We start from the raw sequence: 23,982 nt of genomic DNA, 5'->3' as shown, positions 1-23,982 counted from the left end.
CCTGGGAGTGGATCCCCTTTAAGCACAGGCAGACTGAGGAATCAAGAAGTAGGTAAGACTACAGTCAGTGAGCAGGGCAGCACCCTATGTAATGTCAGGAATTTGTTCAAATCTTGATTCTGCTACTGTGACTGAGTGAATTATATTGCCTGAGCTTCAAGTTTCCTCATCTGTAAAATGGGAGGAAGGTGAAGAAGAGGACCTCTCAAGTCCCTTCTAGATCTAATGTGTACCATCCTTAAGGTTCTGAGGATAGGAACTGTCTCACTTTTGTCTCTGTACCCTAGGGCTTAAGCACAGAGCCAGGCAGATAGCAAGCCTTTAGTAAATGTTTGTTGAGTGATTGACCAGACTTCCTAGCTGTACCTGACTTGCTATGTGCCTATAGGCAAATCCCTTTCCTTCTCTGGGCCTCAATTTTTCTACTCTGAGAAACTGTAGACCGGCCTGCTCCAGTGGTGTCAAAGAATATGAGACACTGCGGTATTTGGTTGTACCCTGCTGTTCTGGCACAGACCACAGATGTGGTCATGAGAATAACTATATCTTTGCCTCCAGAGATCAGCTTTTCCAGTCCTTACATTTTATAGTGAGGTCCATAGTGGGGAAGGGACTTGTGTAAGGTCACAAAGTAATTATCAGTACTTGAACTCAGATCCTGATTTCTAGCCCTGGATTCTTTCCAAACAGAAAAGTCATCACCCCCTTGAGATGTCAAAGAGAAGAAAGCCAAAGTGCAGGGCCCGTGGAGGCAGGCGCTTGGAAAAGGTTCACCTGGCTTAGAGGGAAGCAGGCAAACTGGGCTTCCCTTCTTGAAGGCTTTCTGATCATAGAATCTGTGGTCTGGTTGTCAGAAGGGCAAAGGGGCAGGAGAGTGAGTGGTCAGAGGATTTCATTGGGCTGGGAAGGGACCATTCAGAGTCTCTCATAAGGTGGTTTTCAAACTTGTTGGTCTAAGGACCCCATTACACTATTGAGGACCTCAAAGAGCTTTTCTTTATGTATTACATCTATTGATGTTTACTGTATTAGCCAGTAAAATGTCAGCATTATTTTGAAAAGTTTTGACCATGGGGAAGGGGCAAGGGGAGAGGGGTGCATACTCAGACCACAATTTGAGGTTGCTGCTTTACAACACCTTTTCTAGATGAGAAAACGGAAATCAGAAATGAGATTCAGCTAAAAAAGTCAAAGATAGCAAATACAAAAACAGATTTGAATGCAAGTTCTGGCTTTTTTTTCTTCCAGGGTGGGGAGGTAGAGGCAAAAGAAACAGGATTTTCAGAGGATGGAGAAGAAAGGGAAGGAGTGTCCCGAAGGATGGGGGCTGTAACTTAGGGGGCAACAGATCTTTGGGCAGGGGATCCAGGAGATGGCCAAAGCTGGGGGGTGGGATTGAGAGGGTGGGGCAGGGCTACGGTAAAGATGTCAGGATCCAGCCTTTGAAGAAATCCCATCCTCATCCCGAAAGCACCTGACCTTGAAATCCTAGATGAGCAGCCCTCCCCATTCCTAGCCCCTTCCACTGCACAGAGGACAACTGAGTCAACTTGGGCGAGTGTTTTCTATTTTGGGTAGTCTTTCTTTCTCTTTCTTCCCCAAAACTAAAGTCAGTGTTACGCCTTGCACCTGAACACATTACATTACACAAAAGTACACGTACATAAACATATAATCACACATACACATGGATTCACACAAGCCATACACTTTAACATGCATGGGTGCACACCCAATATGATACACTTCCTTGGATGCCCTGTCTGGAAGCTGGACAGGGTGTTTGTGCCATGCTTCTCTCCTTTGTGTACCTTCTGTGAGGCAGGTGAATGATGTTGAAGGGGCAGGGTGTGTGCAGGGGACACAACAGAGGAGGAGGAATGTTTTAGGGTCCCCTTATAAGAACAAGAAATGTGTCATCATGAAATATGCCCTTCTTCCACACTAACCAGATAAGGCGGTGGCAAGGGACCAGGTGTGAGGGAAAGTTGGTCCCTGGAGGCCATTGGAAAAAGGCAGGTGGTCATCTTTGGTCAGCTGACTTGGACTGGTCCTTCCCTTGTTTGGGGCTTTGGACTGTAGTATGGGGGGATAAGTGGTGAAGCAAGTATCTCCTGGAACCCAGGGTTGGTACTTGCCAAGGAAGAGCTCCACCTTCCCCTGAATGTCCCCTCAGGAAAGCTAGAAGCCTGAGGTCCTATCCCCTTCAACTAGAGCCAAGGGACACCCATCCCCCAAAGCCCGGGGGCTCTCAGCCTTCTTGTTCTGCAAATGTGTCAGATCTAGGTCCAGGCAAGAGCTCATCAACCTTCCTGGTACATGGCAGCCGTGTGGAACGCAAGGGGCATGAGGAGCATGGAAGGTGGGAGTGGGGTGGCAAGGGTGTGGTAGGCACAAGGAACTAGGAGAGTGTGGTGATTAGTCATCTTTGTCCTTGGCCCCATGTTTCAGGATCCGGGTGAACTCCACATAGTTGAAGTTGCCCTTCTTGTCAATGGGTGCCTCTCGATACATCTCATCCACCTCCTCATCTGTGAATCGGTCACCCATGGTGGTGAGCAGCTCCCGAAGGTGGTCCTCGTGGATGACTCCTGGGGACAAAGGACAGAGAGAGGAAGTGAGAGAAAGTAGCGGAGATATCTAGGGGTCCTTTCCATGGCAGTGGGATGGTCTGTGTGGTTCTTGTGTAGGAATATGGCAATGGGAATTGGCCAAGACAACTCTCTAAGATTAAGTTACAGATGAATTTACCTTCTCTCTTGGTGGCAGGAGTTTCCACAGACTAAGGAAATCACAGATTCAGAATTCCTGTCCCTTTCCTTCCCTTTCCCTAAATGTGATAGGAGAATTTATTCCTACGTTTATTGCTTTGAATTAAGTCCACTAAGAGGCAGTGGGTAGTTTTAGGTCTTAGCCCATTCAGCTCCTTGATACCCAGGTTCCAAGGTGAGCTTGAAATTGGCCACTTCTGAGAAGCTTAGAACTGGAAGACCTGAAATGTCCAAGGAACATATAACTCTCCCCTTCAGTCCCCTGCCAAATTCCAAGTTCCCACAGAGTAAGCCAGGACAGTAGGCAAGGGTGGTGTCTTCTCTTGGATCTCCAAGATACTTCAATCAAGCCAACCTGAGGCCTCCTCATCAAAGCAGGCAAAAGCATTTCGGATAACATCCTCGGGGTCCGTCCCATTCAACTTCTCTCCAAACATGGTCAGGAACATGGTAAAATTGATGGGCCCAGGGGCCTCACTCATCATCCCTTCTAGGTATTCATCTGTAGGGTTCTTCCCTGTGGGGGCACATATACACAGTACTTATTGTGAGCCAGATACCCCTGGGGCCTCCCGACTCCTGTCTCCATCTTGCTTGCAGTCCCTAACCCCTTGACTCTTTCCATCCCCATCTCTGTCCACCATCCCTTCCCTTTGGTCAAAGTTCCTCACCCTCTTATGGGGTTTCAGATACCATCCTCTCCTATGTCTTAAGGCAGTGGGCAGCATAGGAAGAACATTGGATTTAGAAACAGGGGACCCCAGTTCAAATCTTAGTTCTGCTATTTCCCACTGGCGGGCAAGCCTATTAACTGCCCCCCCCCCAGTCTCAATTCCTTTACCTAGATGATTTCTATGGTTCCTCTCAGTCCTAAATCCTGTGATCTTGTGGTCTCCTGAGCCAAGTTTCCCTACTCTCCTGGGCTGGGATCTCTCTCTCTCTCTCTTTTTTTTTTTGGTGAGGCAATTGGGGTTAAGTGACTTACCCAGGGTCACACAGCTAGTAAGTGTTAAGTGTCTGAGGCTGGATTTGAACTCAGGTACTCCTGACTCCAGGGCTGGTGCTCTATCCACTGCGCCACCTAGCTGCCCTGGGCTGGGATCTCTTGACTCCTTTTCTTATATCTGTTTCTCCTGAGCTGGCCTGTAAGCCCAGTACTCTGAGGTTCCCAGGCTTTTGCTGTGCACTAGGCCATGGTCTAGGATACAAGACTCCCAGCTCCAGCTGTGTAGCTATGAGCTTCTTTGTATCTCTGTGGTGTGGCAGAAAGAGCCCTGGATCTGGAGTCAGGATATTGGGCTAGAAATCATGGCCAGCACACCTCCCTTGTTTTCTGGGAGAGAGAGGAGGGGATTGTGGGTAACAAATGTTGCATACATTCTCAGATCATGTGATGGATTTGTCAGTTTTACTTTGTTACAAGAAAAAGCTTATTGGCTTTGGGGATTGAGAGGTGGGGAATCAATGTATCCCAAAATGACTCTGACATGAAAACAGAAGGCATTAATTAAATTTTTTTTTTTCATTAATTAAATTTTTAAGAAGTTTAAAGGAGGGGCAGCTAGGTGGTAAAGTGGATAGAGCACCAGCCCTGGATTCAGGAGGACCTGAGTTCAAATCTGGTCTCAGACAGTCGACACTTACTAGCTGTGTGACCTTGGGAAAGTCACTTAACCCTCACTGCCCTGCCAAAAACCCAAACAAAAAGTTTAAAGGAAAAAAGTCAGGACTTTAGACATTCATTTTTTTCTCTAGGTTAGAAGTCTCTTGAGGGATAATAACATTGTAGATTTAGAGCTGGAAGGGACCAAGTCCAAGTCCCTTGTTTTACAGATGAATAAACCAAGGCCTGGAGAGGTTAGGGGACTTGCCTAGGGTCACACAATGAAGATTAGAGGTTGTGAGATAGCAGAAAGAATCAATGAATTTGGAGTCAAGGGATCCTGGGAAGCTCTAAGTTAGTTTACTTCCAGCTCTCTGAATTGGTTCCAGCTGTCCTGATAGAAGCCCTGGGCGATCCTCCCCAACAGTCCTTACCAAGGGAGGCCAGCATGTCATGGAGATCCTCCTTGTCAATGAATCCATCTCGATTCTGGTCAATCATGTTGAAAGCCTCCTTGAATTCCTGAATCTGAGACTGGTCAAACATGGCAAAAACATTGGACGTGGCCCTCTGGGGACGCTTTTTTGTGGTTTTAGCCTTGGCCCGTTTGCTCGACATCTTGGCTTCTTGGTGGGAGTGTGCCTGTGGGAGCAAGGGAAGAGGGAGAAGATGAAGATATATGGCATGCGAGGTCTCACTGTCTCCTGATGGCCTTCCTTGATTAGATGTCCCTAAGGTTTCAGTGCTGTTGTCTTCCCTAGAACTGTCCCAGTGCTAATAGGAGATAGAATTCAATTCAGTAAAATAAGGTTGTTTTTTTTTTTGTGGGGCAATGAGGGTTAAATGACTTGCCCAGGGTCACACAGCTAGTAAGTGTCAAGTGTCTGAGGCTGGATTTGAACTCAGGTCCTCCTGAATCCAAGGCCAGTGTTTTATCCACTGTGCCACCTAGCTGCCCCATAAGTTATTTTTTTTAAATGATACATTTTGTTTCTACATCACCTTCACTTCTGAATAGATCCTTCCCTCTCTCCAACTCAGTTAGTTGTTTCTTTTTTTTTAATTATATAGTATTTTATTTTTTCCAACTATATGTAAAGACAATTTTAAACATTCGTTTGTTTATAAAATTTTAAGTTTCACATTTTCTCCCTTCCTCCCTTTCCTCTCCCCTCTGTATGATGGTAGGCAATTTGATATAGGTTATATATGTGTAATCATGTAAAACCTATTTCCATATTAGTCACATTGTGAAAGAAGAAACAGTTTGCAAAAAAACCCTTAGTTTTCAAAAGAAAAAAACATGAAAAAAAAGTGAAAATAGTTGTCTCTTTTAACAAAACAAAACAAAAATACAGGGAAACAAACAGTCTAGCACATCCTGACAGCGTATACAACATTTCATACCAATAGCCCCCACTCCCCACCTCAGCAAAGAAGGGAGAGAGGGGCAAGTTCATATCTCTTTTCTAGGGATAAACTACAAGTCTTTATTTATCCATTCATGAATTCATTCATTTATTTAGGCCGGGGCAATGAGTGTTAAGTGACTTGCCTAAGGTCACACAGCAAGTAAGTATCAAGTGTCTGAGGCAGGACTTGAACTCAGGTCCTCCTGAATCCAGGGCCAGTGCTTTATCCATTGCACCATCTAGCTGCCCCACTTTATTTATTTATTTATTGGTGAGGCAATTGGGGTTAAGTGACCAGGGTCACACAGCTAGTGTCAAGTGTCTGAAGTCATATTTGAATTGAGGACCTCCTGACTCCAGGGTCGGTGCTCTATCCACTGCACCACCTAGCTGCCCCCCCTATTTATTTTTAAATTAAACATTTTAGTGTTCTTTATTTTTACATTGCTTAAGTTCCCCATATTCCTTCCTGGTCCCTGAGAGCCATCCCATAGAACAAAGACTTTTTTAAAAGAAAAAAAAATCAGTAAAACTGATCAATACATTAAAAAAAGAAAAATCTCTGAAATGGCCCTCCCACCTTTGGAAGGGAGTTGGAAGGGCGGATGTCTTCTCATATCTTGTCTTTGGGGCTGTTCTAGTTCTTGGTAACTTTGTGACATTCATTTTATAATGTTCTGTGGTTATTCTTTCTATATACTTTACCAGAAACATTTATGAAGTGCCTATCTATACTCTCAGATTAATTTCTATCTAATCCCTCCTCCTTCTGTTCTAGTAAATACTTGGAAAGATTTGACCCTTTTATCTCTGAAGCTCCTCAAACACTTATCCTCAGTCTGCCCTGGGCCTCCCTTCATGCTGCTTCCAATTTACAATTCTGGAACCACAATCAAATCAGTATTCCCACTGCTGATGGAAAGAAGATATCAGTCTACTAGTCTACTCTCCTAGGGTACCATTCTTCTTTTTTTTTTAAAATAAAAATATTTATTAAATTCTTTTAAAAGTTTGACTATGTATATATATATATATATATATATAATATTTGATAACCATAGTCCTACACCTCTGAAAAGAAAGAAGAAAGGGAAATGCATTTGTATATCCCTTCTTTACTAGGGCACCATTCTGGTAATTTTCCAATCCAAAATACTTCTCTCCATGCCATTATTCCCTTATGTATGGTTTCCCCCATTAAATGTAAGCTTCCTTTGTGCCTATATATCCTATATCAGATTGCTTTCTGCCTTGGGGAGGGGGGAGGGAAGGATAAAAATTTGGAACTTAAAATCTCATAAAAACAAATATTGAAAACTATCTTTACATGCAACTGGAAAAAAAAGATATTATTAAGATTGGGGGAAAAAAAGAATGTAAGCTTCCTGAAGACAGGGACTATTTTCACTGTTGTATTTGTATCCCCAGTGGATAGCTCTGTGCTTGGGCCATTAGTGAGTATTCAATAAATGCTTTTAAAATTCACTGATTCATGTGCTATGTCTTAGGCACTGGAAATACAAAGACCAAAAACCCTAAATAGCCTCTGCCTCCAAAGAGCTTCTATTCTTTAGGAAGGGGAAGGTGTCATAGTGGATAGAGTGCTGGACTAGGTGCCAAAAGACCTGAGTTCAAGCACAATCTCACCCCTAACTTAAGCTGTAAGACCCTGGGCAAGTCATTTAACCTCTTTCAGCCTGTTTCCTCATTTATAAATTAGAGATAGGAGCAGCTAGGTGGCGCAGTGGATAGAACACTGGCCCTGGATTCAGAAGTACCTGAGTTCAAATCCGGCCTCAGACACTTGACACTTACTAGCTGTGTGACCCTGGGTAAGTCACTTAACCCTCATTGCCCCACCAAAAAAAAAAAAAGAAAACAGTACCTTAATCTTAGCTGTTAGCTATTATTAAGGTCCTTCAATGCTAGGATGAAAAGCAGGCCCTGCAGGGATGTTAGAATTCTCTGACTCTGGACCACGCACGGCCCTTGTGTTCCCTGTGTGGCTTTCTCCAGGCCTGCCCTTTGTGTCTTCAGGGAAGCAGGGAGTTTGTTATGCTGGATATTTCTTTTAGTAACTGAACTCAAATTCAACTCAAATCTTTCACATGGAAAGAAATTTTCCTAAGGCACCACTAGGATGAAGAATAAACAAATTCCTTAGTCTGACATCCAAGGTCTTCCCTGTATCTGAATCTAGCCTTACTGCACAGCTGATGTAGCCTTGTCATGGACCACTCCCTTCCACCACTTTTCAGGCCAACTGAATTGATCTCTTATCCCTCATTCTTGGTCTATCATCTTTCATCTCTGTGCTTTTGATCACACAACCCCCTATATTCTGACCTGAGCCCCTCATTAATAGTTTTTTGGTTTTTTATGTTTATTTTTTGTGGGGCAATGGGGGTTAAGTGACTTGCCCAAGGTCACACAGCTAGTAAGTGTCAAGTGTCTGAGACCAGATTTGAACTCAGGTCCTCCTGAATCCAGGGCTAGTGTTTTATCCACTGTGCCACCTAGCTGCCCCCACCCCTTGTTAATAGTAATAGCAAGCATTTATATAGCATTTTAGGCAGCTAGGTGGCACAGGGCATAGAGTGCCCTGCCTGAAGTCAGGAAGATTTGAGTTCAAATCTGTCCTCAGACACTTACTATGTGACCCTGAACAAGTCACCTAACCTTGTTTGCCTCAGTTCCTCATCTGTAAAATGAGCTAGAAAAGGAAATAGCAAACCACCCCAGTATCTTTGCCAAGAAAACCCCAAATGGGGTCATGAAGAATACACTATTGAAATGACTCAACAACAACATTTAGCTATCTGAGGTTTACAAAGCACTTTCTAAATATTATCTTTATAAATATCTCATTCTCACAACAAACCTGGAAGTTAGATGCTTTTATTATATCCACTTTACACTTGAGGAAACTGAAACACAAAGTAAAGTGACATCTAGGGTAATATAGCTAGTAAGTATCCGAGGCTGGATTTGAACTCAGGACTCCAAAGTCCAACACTGACTAATGTGCCACCCACCTGTTGTTAAACGCCTTCCTTTCCTTCAAGACCCAACTCAGGTGCTATGTACCTCATGAAGCCTATCCTGAATCCCAGCTAGTCCTCTCCCCACCTTCTTCCTCTCACATACAGTCGAAAGAGAATCTTTGAAAAGAATCATAGGGGGCAGCTAGGTGGCACAGTGGATAAAGCACCAGCCCTGGATTCAGAAGGACCTGAATTCAAATCCAGTCTTAGACACTTGACATTTACTAGCTCTGTGACCCTGGGCAAGTCACTTAACCCCCATTGCCCCACTAAAAAAAAAATCAAATTTCTCAGAATGTGCTCAGACCTTTTCTTTGGACTTATCTCATTTTCCTCCCAGTAAGAGGTATTTGTGCTCCTGTATTCCCTTCTCCTCTTCCCCATTTGAAAGGCAAGTTTCTGGAGAGTAGGCTCTACTGTCTTATGGGCTTTCTATTTTTGTGTCTCTTAAGGGTGCATAGTAGGGCCCTGAACATACAGTGGTTGCTTACTATACTGTAACACATTATATACTGTAACATAATAATATATAATATGATATAATGACATAATGTGATATGATATGTACTGGCTGGCTGACTTGGTATTGAGAGGGTTCTGAGGACAAGGGGTGTGTGTGTGTGTGTGTGTGTGTGTGTGTGTGTCTGTCTGTCTGTCTGTCTGTCTGTCTCCCTCTAGGCACAAGAGGGTCCAGCCAGACTGAACCAGGGAGGCTGAAAGGTTCCACACCCTCTGTAGGCTCTGATCTCCTCCTCTCCTCTCTCCTCCACTCCAATTCTTTCCTCTCTTCTCTTTCCCCTCCCCTCCTCCTTCATTCCTCTCCTCTATTCTCCTCTGCATTCTTGACATTCCTGCCTTTCCGAGCAACTCTGGTCTTTCTCTTCCACCCACAGACTGGGTTATCCTACCTTCTCTGGGGGCTAGGGGGAGCACTGGAGCCTGGGACCCTTGAGGGCCCTCTCCTAGGATACTGAACTCCTTCCCTGAGGGGCTGAGCTGCTTAGGGACTCAGATCACCACATCAGAAAGCATCAAAGGTGAGGCTTCACTGAGATAGCATCAAGTCTTAACTCCCTAGAAGACAGAACCCAGCCCTGAGTGTTAGCTGTGTGACCTCGGGCAAATTGCTTCCTCTCTTTGGGCCTCATTTCCGCTATAAAATAGGGGTAATAATCTTGACATTACCTAATACTGTTTCAAGAACAGCCTGCACTCTTGTCTTCTAGACAAGAATGTTGTTACTGTCCCCAGTGTTTCCTCATCCTCATCCTAGCCCAGGGTTTCTGCCTTCACAACCCCAGTTTGGGGGAGAGAATTCCTTTAAGAATTCAGCACGGGGGCAGCTAGGTGGCACAGTGGATAAAGCACCCGCCCTAGATTCAGGAGGACCTGAGTTCAAATCCAGCTCAGCCACTTAACACTTACTAGCTGTGTGACCCTGGGCAAGTCACTTAACCCCCATTGCCCCACCAAAAAAAAAAAAAAAAAAAGAATTCAGCACCAAGCGTCATTGTATAACAAACAGTCTTGGCCCTCAGAAGAGATAAAGGATACTTCTCTCCTGCTTTGCAGAGGTGGGGAACCATGGGTCTGGAACAGCACATATTCAGATTTGATTGAACTGCTTCCCTACCCTCACTTCCCTTTTCATTTTTATTTTATTTTTTGTTGAGGTTATTTGGAAATGAAGATGATATAAAAATAATAAAAGATATCAGTAAGCTTTTAAAAAGATGTCAACAATCTATAGACAGTAAAAATATTTAATCAAAAAACATTTTTTTTTTGGTGAGGCAATTGGGCTTGAGTGACTTGCCCAGGGTCACACAGCTAGTAAGTGTTAAGTGTCTGAGGCCGGATTTGAACTCAGGTCCTCCTGAGTCCAGGGGCCAGCGCTCTATCCACTGTGCCACCTACCTGCCCCAATCAACAAACATTTATTGAGCATCTACTATGCGCCAGGTTCTGGTGCTAGAAATATAAAGAATTGAGTACATCTCTACTGTAATCAACTTCCATTCTATAGGGAAAGACAAAAAGGACATGCATAAATCTGACACAAGGGAGGGAGGGAATTAGGAGGTAGAGGGTGAGGAAAGCTTTCCTGTAGAATAGGGCACTTGATGGGTAAGGCTTTCCATGAAGTGGAGGTGAGGAAAGTGTGCATTTCAGGCATGGAGCCAGAAAGAAAAGAAATGTAGAGTTGGGCTATTGGGCCTACACACATACATATACATATACATGCCTCTCATACTTGTGCACAAGAATCTCTGTCTCTCTCCCTCTCTTTACATACACACACACACACACACACACACACATACACACACACTAGAAAAAGAGGTTGGGGTCTTATTGTGAAGGACTAAAAGCCAACACAAGAGTTTTATCCTAGAGCCAATAGAGAGCCACTAGGAGTGACATGTAAGGAAAATTATGTTAGATGATGCCTTTTTGGTTAATACAAATTGGATACAAATACAGATGGAAAAATAATTTGGCACTAACGCTGGTAATAGGTGGAAATAGTCAACAACAAGAAAAGAGCAAAAGTCAAAAAAAGGCATAGGAGTACTGTAGGTGGAGCTGCTGTGAATTAGTCCAATCATTCTGGAAAATAATTTGGGAATTATGCAAGAAAAATGATGCAACTGCTAATATTCTTTGACCGTGAGATCCCAAATCTCAGCAAGTACTCTAAGGAGGTTAAAGATAGAAAGGTTCTACATGTGCCAAAATATTAATTGCAGCACTTTTTGTGTGAGGGGAAATAAAATGTCCATCAATTGGAGAATGGCTGAACAAACTGATATGTGAATATAATGGGACATTCAGGTGCTAGAAGAAATTCTGATTATGGGGGATTTGGAGAAACAAGGGGAGACTTGTATGAATTGATATTGGGCAAAGTAAGCAGAATCTGGAGAATAATGTACTCAATGACTATAATAATGTAAATGAAAACTACACTAAAAGGCAGCTGACCTCAAATTAACTGAGGCCCAGAAAACAGATAAGGAAATCAGTTTCCCTTTTCTCAGTTAAGGAGTGGAGGGCTATGACCATGGATTGGTATGTACACTTTGCCCAGGTCAGTCATACTTAACGGTTTTGTTAACACTGGGAGGATTTAATGGATGGGAAGGGGGTGGTGGTGGAGGCCATACTAGAAAATGAGTAAGGTATAAATAATAAAAGGCATCCTCAGTAAAACTAAAAAAAAAAAATTTAGGGTGGCTCTCCATTGGGATTTTTAGTGCCCTGTGTGACGTTAGATAAGTCCCTTACCCTCACTAGGTTTCAAGTTTCATCCTCTAAACAAGGTGCCCTCTAAATTTGCCTTTAGCTTGGACAATTCTCTTTTCAGTGTTTTAAGGTCCCTCCCAGATCTGAGGTCCAGTGCATCTTTCAACTGATACCTTTTCTAAAGCTTCATTCTATATTGTAAGCATTTTGTGTGGGTGCGTATTTATTAGCGTTGTGTTTAATGCTGCATATCTCTATCTCCCCTACAAGAATGTAAGTTAATTGGGAGTACAGATTACTTCATTCTCTGTACTTGTATTCCCAGGCCTACGACAAAGCCTGGTACATGCTTATGTGAATCTCCTCCCAGCTCTGACAGTCGATGTTCTAATGTCCTCCCCAGCCGTGACAGTCTCTATATTTTATTTCAAGGTTTTTTCCCCCAGCTTCCAAACTGTCAGATTTTCCATTTCTAGGGTCATCCCCCTCCCTCTTCCCAACCCACCCCAAGCCTAACACAGGGCTTGGTACACAACTGCTGCTCACTTCCAAGGATGGATGCCTTGAGGCCTTGCTTGCTGTTCTCTCCCATGACCTTTTCTGCCCCATGGGTCTTTCCCCTTCTACCTCTTTTCAACCCCCAAGTAAGCAAGAATTTTCTGGCCCTTCTCAGGTTCCCCAGGGGGTCAGAGATGCTGGAAGCCTGGTCTACTTCAGAATTCCATCCCTAGGCTTTAGCCTCTTCCTCAGGGAATTCAGAATGCAACCCATACATTGGTTCTGACAACTATCTTCTCCAAACTTTGTAATTTTGGTCACTGAGTAATTTCCACTTAATCTGATTAAGTTCAATGCACATTTATTAAGAACATACCATGGAGGGCAGCTAGTTGGCGCAGTGGATAAAGCACTGGCCTTGGATTCAGGAGGACCTGAGTTCAAATCCAGCCTCAGACACTTGACACTAGCTGTGTGACCTTGGGTAAGTCACTTAACCCTCATTGCCCCACCAAAAAAACAAACAAACAAACAAAAGAACATACTATGGGCATGGCATTGTACAAAGACAAATAAAACACTCCCCATTCTTTGGTTGTTTTTTGTTTTTCCCCCCCTTAAACAGGGCAATGAGGGTTAAGTGACTTGCCCAGGGTCACACAGTTAATAAGTGTCAAGTGTCTGAGGCCGGATTTGAACTCAGGTCCTCCAGGGCCGGTGCTTTATCCACTGCACCACCTAGCTGCCCCAAACACTCCCCATTTTTAAGAAGCTTTACACTCTATAGACCCCAAACTCATCTCCTCCCAAGTTTCTAAAAGAAAGGCAGGACAGGGGCTGGCAAGTTCCATTTTACAGATAAGGAAAGTGAGGCCCCAAGAAGGAAGTTGTTTAGTGTCAGATTTGAGATTTAAATTCAGGTCTCCTGATTCCAAATCCAATAATTTTCTTCCTATACTATCCAGTGCTTTCATCCCCTTTCTGGACAAGTCAAATCTACTTCTGATTTTCAGGACCTGCTCCCTCCCACCTCCGAGTCTCTACTACATAGCTGGATGGCTTTCCCGGTCTTTCTCTTGCCCAGAAAAAGCACATCCCTTTGACTGGTTGAAATCAGGGCTGCCTTTAACAGGAAGTCCCAGGTAGTGTCAGAGGCAAGATTTGAAGCCAGGTCCTCTTGTTGAGTTTGAAGTATCAGGGAGTTATCCAGGACAAGTACAGTTTCCCCTTCTTTACTGAGGGTACAAACCTTCCTTTTATCATCTAGCCTCAGAAGGTAAATTTGTTCCTCTTTCTTCCTTAACTCCATCCTATGGAGGAAAGGGTGTGGTCCTGTGCTTCCATTGGTATTAGGGCTCCCAATTGAAACATTCCTTACCAGTGCTGGTCAACACTGGCTCTGCGGCTTAGAGTTTTACAGAACTGCTGAGGACACTGAGAGGTCAAATTTGGTCAGGGTCAGCCCCGACTAGGTACCAGGTCTTCCTTGCCTTGGCATGCACAGCCACTCTAACTCTGGTCCATAGCCTTGTTGATACTACATTCCTCTTGTGATCTTGCTTAGATTGGAAGTCCCTTTAGCACAGGGGTAGGTAAGTTATGTGATCGTGGAGTTAGAAGGGTCCTTAGCAATCATTGACTCAAATGCCTATCTATGAATGTGGAAACTGAGGCACAGAAGAAGGGACTTGACCAGGGTCAAAAAGGGAGTTAGTATAAGGGGCAGGAGTCAGACCCAAGCTAACTTCCTATCTAGTGCATTAGCCAGTATCTACAGCCAGGGGCAAGGGCCAGAAGCCTGGACTTGAGAGCCAAGAGATCTGGCTTCTAGTCCTGGCTCTGCCACTAACCTAACTTTCTATATGACCTTGGATAAGTCAATTCCCTTCCCTGCTGCTTTATCTGTCAAATGGGATTATTAATAATATCAATTAACAACATTAATATCAATAACACCAATAGTATGATTAATAATGACATATTAATCCCTAGTCTGCTTCCTTTCTAGGGCTATTCTAAAGGACATAATGAATGCGAAAAATAATGGAACAAAGAGCTATAGACATGGAAGGGATAATGGTAGTGACTGAGACTCTGAGGATTATAGGATTTAAAGCTGGAAAGGACCTTAAAGACTACCTTAAAGCCCATCATTTCTACAGGATGAAACTAAGGCCCAGTGGAGGTAAATGACTTGCCCAAGGTCTCACAGAAACAAGTAGCAAAGCCCAGTTTAGAACCCAGGTCCTCTGACTCCCACACCAGAGCTTTTTCACATAGCATAACATCTATTACTGACTTGCTTTGTGATCTTAGGGAAGTCTCTTCCCCTCTTTGGGCCTCAGTTTCCTCCTGTTACAGTGTTGTCTTCTGTGTCTTCCAACTGTAAAAATAAAAGAAAATAAAAATCTCTAATGCAAAGTTATTTAACCTCTCTATGCCTTTGTTTGTTTATCCATGAAAAAAGGGTCTGTGTGTTCCCACCTTTAGTGTTTGAAGACTGTAAAAATGGAAGTGCTGGAAGTGTTCAGTGAGGGGAAGCATAGCATCATCACCTTCATCCTTATATGTTGTAGCTTTCCCTAAAGAGTCCTTTTCTGGGGTGCAGTGAATAAAGCACAGGCCCTGAATTCAGGAGGACCTGAGTTCAAATCTGGCCTGAGACACTTGACACTTATGTGGCCCTGGGCAAGTCACTTAAGCCTCATTACCCTGCAAAAAAATAAAATAAAAAAAAGTTTAAAAAAAAAGAGCCCTTCTCTGCTGCTTCACTGTTAGGAGGAGGAGCCTGGGTTCACAGTGGCTGAGCCAGGGAACACGGGGTGAGATAGCCCTTACTAGGCCACGAGGGCTTTAGGTAGCTGCATAGGGACATGAGAGTGTGTGTGTGTGTGTGTCTCCAAGGGACTACCAGAAGGCTGGCCAACAGAAGCCTTTTTTTTTTAAACCATAGATACCATCCGCTAAGACATGTAGTACAAGTTAGTGAAGGGAAGAGCCATGCTCAGTGGATACTGTTAGTAGATACCATATGCTATTGCCTGAAAGTAGGAAAGAAGAATGGGGTTGAAGAGGAGCAGGGGAGAGAGAAAAGGGTCAATGGGGGTAATACAATTATCAAGATTGGCCCCAGAGAGGAGAGGAAGAAATGTATTTTCCTCCCTTTATTGCAGAGATAAGGGGCCCATGGTGGAAAAATGTGCATAAGCATAGGCTCGGTGGATGTGTTAGTTAGTTTTGTTGAAGTCTTGCATTTTCTCTCCCTTTTTTTTTTTTTTTTTTTTAGTAAGGCAATTGGGGTTAAGTGACTTGCCCAGGGTCACACAGCTAGTAAGTGTTAAGTGTCTGAGGCCGGATTTGAACTCAGGTCCTCCTGAATCCAGGGTCGGTGCTTTATCCACTGTGCCACCTAGCTGCCCCTCCCTTTTTTCTTAATTCTTTGTTATTCTGTTATTTGAGGTGGCTTGCTGGGTAAGGAGGGAGAAGAATATAATTAGAAATCAATAAATTTTTTTTAAAGTATATGAGCATGGTGGGGAATGTGAGACAGAAGGAATGAGAGAAAAACAAGAGAGTGAGTTATCTAAAGAGTAGAGGTAAGGGGGGCAGCTAGGTGGTGCAGTGGTTAAAGCACCAGCCCTGGATTCAGGAGTACTGGAGTTCAAATCCAGCCTCAGACACTTGACACTTACTAGCTGTGTGACCCTGGGCAAGTCACTTAACCCTCATTGCCCTACCAAAAAAAAAAAAAAAAAAAGAAGAGTAGAGGTAAAAGGAGGGCAAAGAGGGACTGTGTGGAAGATTAGGAGAACACAAGGGATGACTGGGAGTGATAGTGAAAAAAAATGTTTTGTTTTTTTAAAGAGAGCAAATGAAGGAGGATAAGAGAATGAAGAAGGTAAAGACTGAGTGAGAGAATGATGTAAAAGAGCAATAAAAAAAGGAGAAAGCAAGAGGCAGGTGGGGGAAAGGAAGGAGGGGGAGAAAAAGAGGAGAAGAGAAGAGAGAAGAGAGGGGAGAGAGAGAGAGAGAGAGAGAGAGAGAGAGAGAGAGAGAGAGAGAGAGAGAGAGAGAGAGAGAGAGAGATATGAAAAAGAACCAAGGAAAAACTCAAGGAGATAAGAGGGAATGAGAAAAAGAACAAGAGATATTGAGAGGGAAAGAAGCCTGACAAAATGAATGAGAGCTAAAATGAGACAGACACATTGAAAGAAAAATTGAGTGATAGATCTAGTGGGTAGGAGATGATGAGGGGACCCCTAATCCATTAATCCCCTTTTGATGAAATTACAAAAGGATTTTAGTGACTACACTCTGTTAACCCTTTCTAAGGTATGAAGTTCTTCAACCAAACGATGGAATTAAAGGGCTAGATTCAATCTTTAAGGAACAAGTTGAGTCAGGAGATAGTGTTGAGGATTGTGAGCTATGAGATTTAAGAGCTGAGCTTAAGAGAGGAACATTCCAGGGTGCCCTGTGGAGTGACCTACCAAGTTTACCTCAGCTGGATCCAGGGAGGGCAGCATAAGGACACAATGAAAAGTGAAAAGACCTCCAGGGCTTTCAGTGCTGTGGTATAAGTAGCCTAAATGGCTACCTCACTACCTTTCTGCTACTATTGCTGTTCCTTACTACTAGCATATAAGTAGCACTTTAAGGTTTTTAAAGCACTTTACAAGTGCATTTTATCCTGGGAGGTCAAACTGATCCAGACAGCTGGTTAAGTGACTTGTCCAAGTTCCCAGCTATTGTCTGAGCCTGGATTTGAACTTAGGTCTTCCTGACCAGGTCCAGTGCTCAGTCCCCTGTTCCCCTTAGCTTTCAGATACCATACATAGAATACTGATGTACTCTATGTGTGCTGATTCTTTCCACTAATGCTATGTGTAGTTGTGGGAGAGTATGCCCCACATTTTATAGGAATGTTTTGTAGCTACTGTTCTTCTGATACCCTTTCAGTAAATACCTTTGCTTTGGGCCAATTGTGTCAACAGGCTGACTATTAAAGGTAAACATACTCATAGGGGCTTGGGAAACTATAGTTTTAGGGAGTTCAGATCCAGTGTACCTCGAACCTATGAGTTCAAGTTGGGGTGGGGGGAACCTAGCTTGAGCTAAAGGAGCAAGTGAGAGCAAAAGTAAGAAAGAGAATAAAGAAAGGGGGAGGAAAACCATAAGTAAGGAAAAGAACTAGTTATCAAAAGAAGGGGAGAGAATGTGTTAATTCCTAAGTAAGAAAGAGCAAGCTAGAGAAAGCCCAAAAGAAAGCAAAGAAAAAGAATGAAGAAAGAAAAAAGAAACAGAAGAAAGGAAAGAGGAAGAGGAGGAGAGGAAGAAAGGGAATTGAGAAATTGAAATTAGGTTTTGAGGTCTTTCTCTTCCAGCTGAGATTCTGTGATTGTCATGAACAGATCTCCTCAATGGGGCCCCAACCAGTGACCTCTGGGGTGGGGTTGGGGAGCAGGCGGCTGTGTAGGACTGGTCTTTTAGGTAGGCCAGGGGGCAGGATCAGGATCTAGTTAATAAATGTTTTCTGAACTGAGTAACTTGAAGAGAAAAACTGTCAAAGGTTAGAAAAGAGCAAGACCTAATATTTGCCAAGGAAAAAGGAAAACTCAGTGCAGCCAAAGCAGGATAGGAGTGGGTACTGGACTGTTGAGCTTCCTCTTCAAGAAACCCCTTCTATCAATGCACTTTGTTGTTGTGGTTGCAATTTAAGAGTTGTCTAGAGCTTAGCTTCTTAAACTGTGGGTTGTGACTCCATGTGGGGTCACACAACTGAAAGTAGTGGGGGGGAGTCGAGAAAAAATTTGGCAGTAGTAAAAGGTTATGTATACCTATTTTATATACCCCATATACTTGGGGTTATGTAAACATTTCTCTGGTGAAAAGGGGTCGTGAGTGGAAAAAATTTAAGAAGCCCTGGTAGGTCATTGAAAGGTTAAGCCACTTGCTTAGCATCATATATCATTTTTCTTTTTTTTTTTGGGGGTGAGGCAATTGGGGTTAAGTGACTTGCCCAGGGTCACACAGCTAGTCAGTGTTAAGTTTCTGAGGCCAAATTTGAACTCAGGTTCTCCTGACTCTAGGGCCGGTATTCTATCCACTGTGCCACCTAGCTGCCCCTAGCCTCATATATCTTTGGCACAACTTGAACCTGGTCCACACCACGCTACTCCAGAAGGCCTCAATCAGCATATAGAAGATGGTCAATAAATGTTTGCTGAGTTGAATTGAGACGCAATAATGCTTGAGCAATGAAAAAACACTTAGACTCACATAGCTTGGCTAGCCTCAGAGGGCAGAACCAGGAGCAGTTATAGGTGGCATTTGTAAGGAGTCAGATTGCATCAGTTGGAAGGAATTGATAGAGATCGATAGATATATGGATTGAACTTGATTACAGATCTAACCTTAGATTCTTACCTCTAGATATGGATATATAAATGTTTCGATTTAGCCATATATATATATACGTATAACCTTAGTCCCTTATTGATCAATAGAGATCTATAGATATATGGATTTAATCTTATATAGATCTATCTAGCTATCCATCTTGATTTAACCTTAGTCCCTTATCTATACATATATGGATGTAATCATATATATACTTAACCATAGTCCCTTATTTATTGATATAGATATATAGATATATGGATTTAACCTTAGTCCCTTCTATATCTCTATATGTCTGTCTATGTATCTATCCCCATAAGGAAGACTGGCCAACCCTCAGAGCTATCCCCAGCGAGGTCTTCTAGAGGAGGCTGTTCACTTTCTGGGCTTCTATAGAAGCGATTCCTACCCAAATATCCTTTGGAATATATGCCTTCTGAGCTCCCTGTCAGCTTTGAGATGCACCAACTGCCCCCACCAGCCAGAGCCTTCCAACCTGTACCACTGTCCTTCTCAAGTCTGGATCCCAGTCCCCAAAGGAGCCTCTGGGAAGGCCTCAGGGCTTCTTCCAGCCCATAGGGAGGGAGCTCCTCTTCCAAGTTTCCCCATGGTGCTTGTGACAGTCTCTGGACTGTTTGTGAGTCTGGGTTCCCTTATATGACTGTAACTCCTCCACCCTTAGGATTAGCTCAGGAGCTGGGTTGAATCTCAGTTTACCAGAGTGGAGAGAGCCAGCCGTAGGCTGGGAGTCAGGAGACCTGGTGCTAGGCCTGAGCTTTCTATGGACTCATTGTATGAACTTTCCCTCTGTGTGACTCAGTTTCCTCATCTGCCACTTAAGAAGTATAACTTAAATGATCTCTAAGCACCTTCCCAGCTCTGATGTTCTATGAAGGCCTGGCCAGCCTCCGATACTCTTAGGGAATCTTTTCCTTCAGACCCAGGACCATATCATTCCCACCCGGGTCCCCCATCCTTTGGTTTAGTGGCCAGAAGCAGGGGCCTGGCTAATTCCTACCTGGGTTCCAGGGGTCCGGGCAGAAGGAATAGAAGAGGCAGCAGTTTTGGCAGAAGCAGAGAGGGAGTGAGTGCAGGACTCAGCCCCAGCCGAGCCCAGTAGCCCCAAGGCCCAGCCTTACCCCGCCCCTGTCAGGCCCTGGCCATACAAGGCAGAAGAATGTGTGAGAAAGGAAGGGGGGAGAGATAGGCAGATAGGGGGGTGGGGAAAGGGGCGGAACAGGGAGTAGGAAAGTACCAGGGGGAGAGAGGGAGAAAGTGAATCAGCCTTATATAGCCATAGGGATGGAGCTGGGCCTATGCTTGGGAGCACCAAAGAGAGACAGAAAAGGCTAGGAACGCATTAATGTAAACAGGAAAGAGACCCATAGAGACAGAGATGGAGAGACAACTATGGTGACAGAAATATAAGAGGCGGGGGGGGGGGGGGCGGGGAGAGACAGAGACAGAGAAGAGGAGATAGACAACAAGAAACAGAGACAGAGACACATAGAGGAAAGGAGAGAAAGAGAGACAAAGAGGAGAGGAGAGAGGTACGAGAGAGAGAGAGAGAGAGAGAGAAAGAGAGAGAGAGAGAGAGAGAGAGAGAGAGAGAGAGAGAGAGAGAGGAAGAGGGAAAGAGACACAGAGAGGAGATAGACAGCAAGAAACAGAGACAGAGACACATAGAGGAAAGGAGAGAAAGAGAGACAAAGAGGAGAGGAGAGAGGTACAAGAGAGAGAGAGAGAGAGAGAGAGGAAGAGGGAGAGAGACACGCACACAGAGATACAGAGAGATAGGAACTAGGTCAGGGAAAGATCCACAAAACAAATGAGAGAGACAGAGATCCGGAGATGGAGACAGAAATGCAGAGATCTAGTCAGTCACAAGTATTAAGTGCTCATTGTGTGCCAGGCTCGGTGCTAAGTACTGAAGATACAAAGAAAGCCTAATGTCCAATAGAATGTAAGCTCCTGGTAGACAGGGACTGTTTCACTTTTGTCTTTCTAGATCCAGTGTTTAGACTGGGGGGGGGGCAGGGCAAAGAGCAAAGAGGGTTAAATGACTTGTCAAGTGTCTGAGGTCAGATTTGAACTCAGGCCTTCCTGAATCCAGGGCCAGTGCTTTATCCACTGTGCCACCTAGCTGCCCCCCACAAATCTAATCTTTAATAAACATCTCTCCCATTCCACCCCTTTTCTCTACTCCCATATCCATCCCTTTAGTTCAGTCCCTCATTCACATGCAAGTCAAGACATTACCCTCCTGATGTCATTGGTCCTCTTAGAGAACAAAGGACAAACAACAATAACATCACCTCTCACCTAGATTATCACAATAACCTCTTTGACCTCCCAGCCTCCAGCCTCTCCTCAATCTAGTCCATTAGCCCCAGAGCTGTGGGAGGGATTGTTTTAAAGCACAGATGTGACCATGTTACTTTCCTACTCAAGAAGCTTCCATGGCTCCCTATTACCTCTAGAATAAAATATACTCTGATTAGTTCTTAAAGCCTTTCACAACCTGGCCTTACTTTATCATGATCAAGCCAAAATGAGTTTCTTCTTAGTCTCCCCATTTCTTCACAAACAAGGCTTGTGTCTCTCTTCTCAGTGCCTTTGCATTGGCTGTCTTGTCCCATCCATCCTCGACCTCACAGATCTGTTCTCTTCCTTCTAGACAGAGCCAAGTACCTCCCTTGAACTTTGTGGAACCTTTTCTGATTCACTCTACCCCCTTCCAATTGCTAGTGCCCTCTATCCCTAAGTACTCTGCATTGATTCTCTTTATATTTATTGTGTATATTGTTGTGAGGATCAAATGAAATAATACTTGTAGAGTGTTTAGTAGTCCGACACTTAATAAGCGTCATATAAATGTTAGCTGCTATTATTACTGTTCTATGTACTTACTCTAGAAGGATATGAATTCCATATAAAGAAGGATTTTGCTGCATTCCTTGCAGTTGTACTCCCCCCTCTCTCCCCCCCACCCCTGCACATTGTAGGCACTTAATAACCACTTGATTGCTTAATCGATATTTGCTGAGTTGAATTGATGGCTTGGAAGGGATGTGTTGTGAGGAGGGGAATTCCTGCTTAGGTACTGACTGAATCAGAGGACCTCTGAGGCCCCTTCCAGATCTGAGATGCCATGATTTTGAACTCCAAAAGAGACACACGATGACAGAGTCCTAGGGGAGAGAAAGAGATGGGAACTGGAACTGAGACAGAGGTTAGGAGAGAGTCAAAGAGAGAGGACACATAGGGTCAGATAGAGAGGCAGGGGGATCTAGAGAATGGGGGTAGGGGCAATGGGGGTGGGCTCTGAGAGGAGAGAATTCAAGACGTGGAATTGAGAGGGGCTTGTTACTCTCTAGGACCTCTGGGATCTTCCCAAGATCAATTCAGCCTTCAATTCCTATCTCCTTCTTTAATCCCTCTAGTCACTCAACTGAATGCTATTAAACAAGCATTTATTAAACACCTCCTGTTTGCAGGAGGTGCTGTGCAAGGATACAGAGACAAAAATCTTTGACCTCAAGGAGTTTTCCCTTTACTGGGGATGGGAGATGGCAAATCCATTGTCCAGGCAGGAGCCAGTTCCAAGTTTCAGAGCGTTTACTCTCAGAGCTGCAGGGATGTGAGGGGTGGTGTAGTTCACCCAACCTTTGGGAATCTACTACGATATCTCCAACAAGTGGTTGTCCATTCTCTGTTTAAACCTGGAAACCACAGTTTCCAAGGTAGCTCAGTCCACTTCTGGACCGCTCAGAAAGTGTTTCTTCGTGTACAGACATTGTCTGCCTCCATGAAACCTTCTACAAGTTGCTTCTCATTCTGTCCTGTGCATGGGAAAGATGACATTGGCACAGTTGATAAGAGACTGGAGAAGGACGACCAATCAAGAGAGGCTTTTGCCATAGTAACAGTTACAATGACACGTCTGAAATTGGGTGATGTGGCAGTGTGAATGGAGAGGATTCTAAAATCATAGAGGTATATGCTGTGCTGGATTCAGGACCGGGATAACCTGGGTTTCAATCTCTTATTTGAGGAATGAGACATATTACTCTCTGGGGCCTCATTTTCTTTCTCTGTAAAATGGGATAATAATATATGTAATAGCTATCAGCACAAATGTTGTTTTGAGGCTCAAATGAGACAATGTACCAACTTTAAAGTTCTGCATTACTATTTTTTTTTTTTTTGCGGGCAATGGGGGTTAAGTGACTTGCCCAGGGTCACACAGCTAGTAAGTGTCCAGTGTCTGAAGCTGGATTTGAACTCAGGTACTCCTGAATCCAGGGCTGGTGCTTTATCCACTGTGCCACCTAGCTGCCCCCTCTGCATTACTATTCATTCTTGTTACTACAGGATAGTTAAGATTTAGGACTAGAAGGGATCTTGGAAATTATCTAGTCAGTGCACTTCTTTTTACAGATTGAAGAAACTGAGACCTGTAGAGGGAGAGTAACTTGCCTAAGGTCCCGATCAGCAGGCAGTAAGGAGAGATGGATGTGAGAAATATTGTGGGGAGGGCAGCTAGGTGGTGCAGTGGATAAAGCACTGGCCCTGGATTCCTGAGTTCAAATTTGGCCTCAGACATGTACTAGTTGTGTGACCTTGGGCAAGTCACTTAACCCTCATTGTCCCACAAAAGAAAACAGAAAAAGAAAAAGGAGAAATATTGTGGAGGCATAATCTTGATCAGTGGTTCTCAAACTTTTTTGGCCTCAGGATCCATTTTAACTCTTAAAAATCGAGGAGCCCTCCCAAGAGCTTTTGTTTATGTAGGTTATAGTTATTGGCATCTTAGTATTATTATGAGGAATAATTTTGACCTCATGGATATCCTGAAAGACTCTGGAGGACCTGAGAATGACTGCTCTGGATCATGGGTCTGGAGCTAGAGCCCCCTCATTTCACAGATAAGGAAACTGAGGCCCAGGGAGCTCATACTCACTCAATACCACATAGGTAGCAAGTCCTATCTATAGGCAGCAGAGGCA

General features: G+C 43.9%; 1 protein-coding gene across 2 annotated transcripts; it reads right to left on the bottom strand.

Moving 5' to 3' along the window:
• Positions 1 to 1,545: 1,545 nt before the first annotated feature.
• On the bottom strand, positions 1,546 to 20,124 carry MYL9 (myosin light chain 9). 2 transcript variants are annotated; one of them, XM_043980332.1, is made up of 5 exons: positions 19,992 to 20,124; positions 14,874 to 14,957; positions 4,809 to 5,016; positions 3,127 to 3,288; positions 1,546 to 2,591 (listed from the first exon to the last, which is right to left on the bottom strand). In XM_043980332.1, the coding sequence occupies exons 3-5, from the start codon at positions 4,990 to 4,992 to the stop codon at positions 2,419 to 2,421; spliced, it is 519 nt and encodes a 172-aa protein (XP_043836267.1). In that variant the 5' UTR covers positions 4,993 to 5,016; positions 14,874 to 14,957; positions 19,992 to 20,124; the 3' UTR covers positions 1,546 to 2,418. The 2 variants fall into 2 exon arrangements, with proteins under 2 accessions (XP_043836267.1, XP_043836268.1); XM_043980333.1 differs by lacking the exon at positions 14,874 to 14,957 and having other exon boundaries at positions 19,992 to 20,108.
• Positions 20,125 to 23,982: the final 3,858 nt, after the last annotated feature.

Source organism: Dromiciops gliroides, chromosome 2, assembly GCF_019393635.1.
Source record: "Dromiciops gliroides isolate mDroGli1 chromosome 2, mDroGli1.pri, whole genome shotgun sequence".
NCBI classification, from domain to species: domain Eukaryota; kingdom Metazoa; phylum Chordata; class Mammalia; order Microbiotheria; family Microbiotheriidae; genus Dromiciops; species Dromiciops gliroides.
This window is presented reverse-complemented; position numbering and strand designations above follow the sequence as displayed.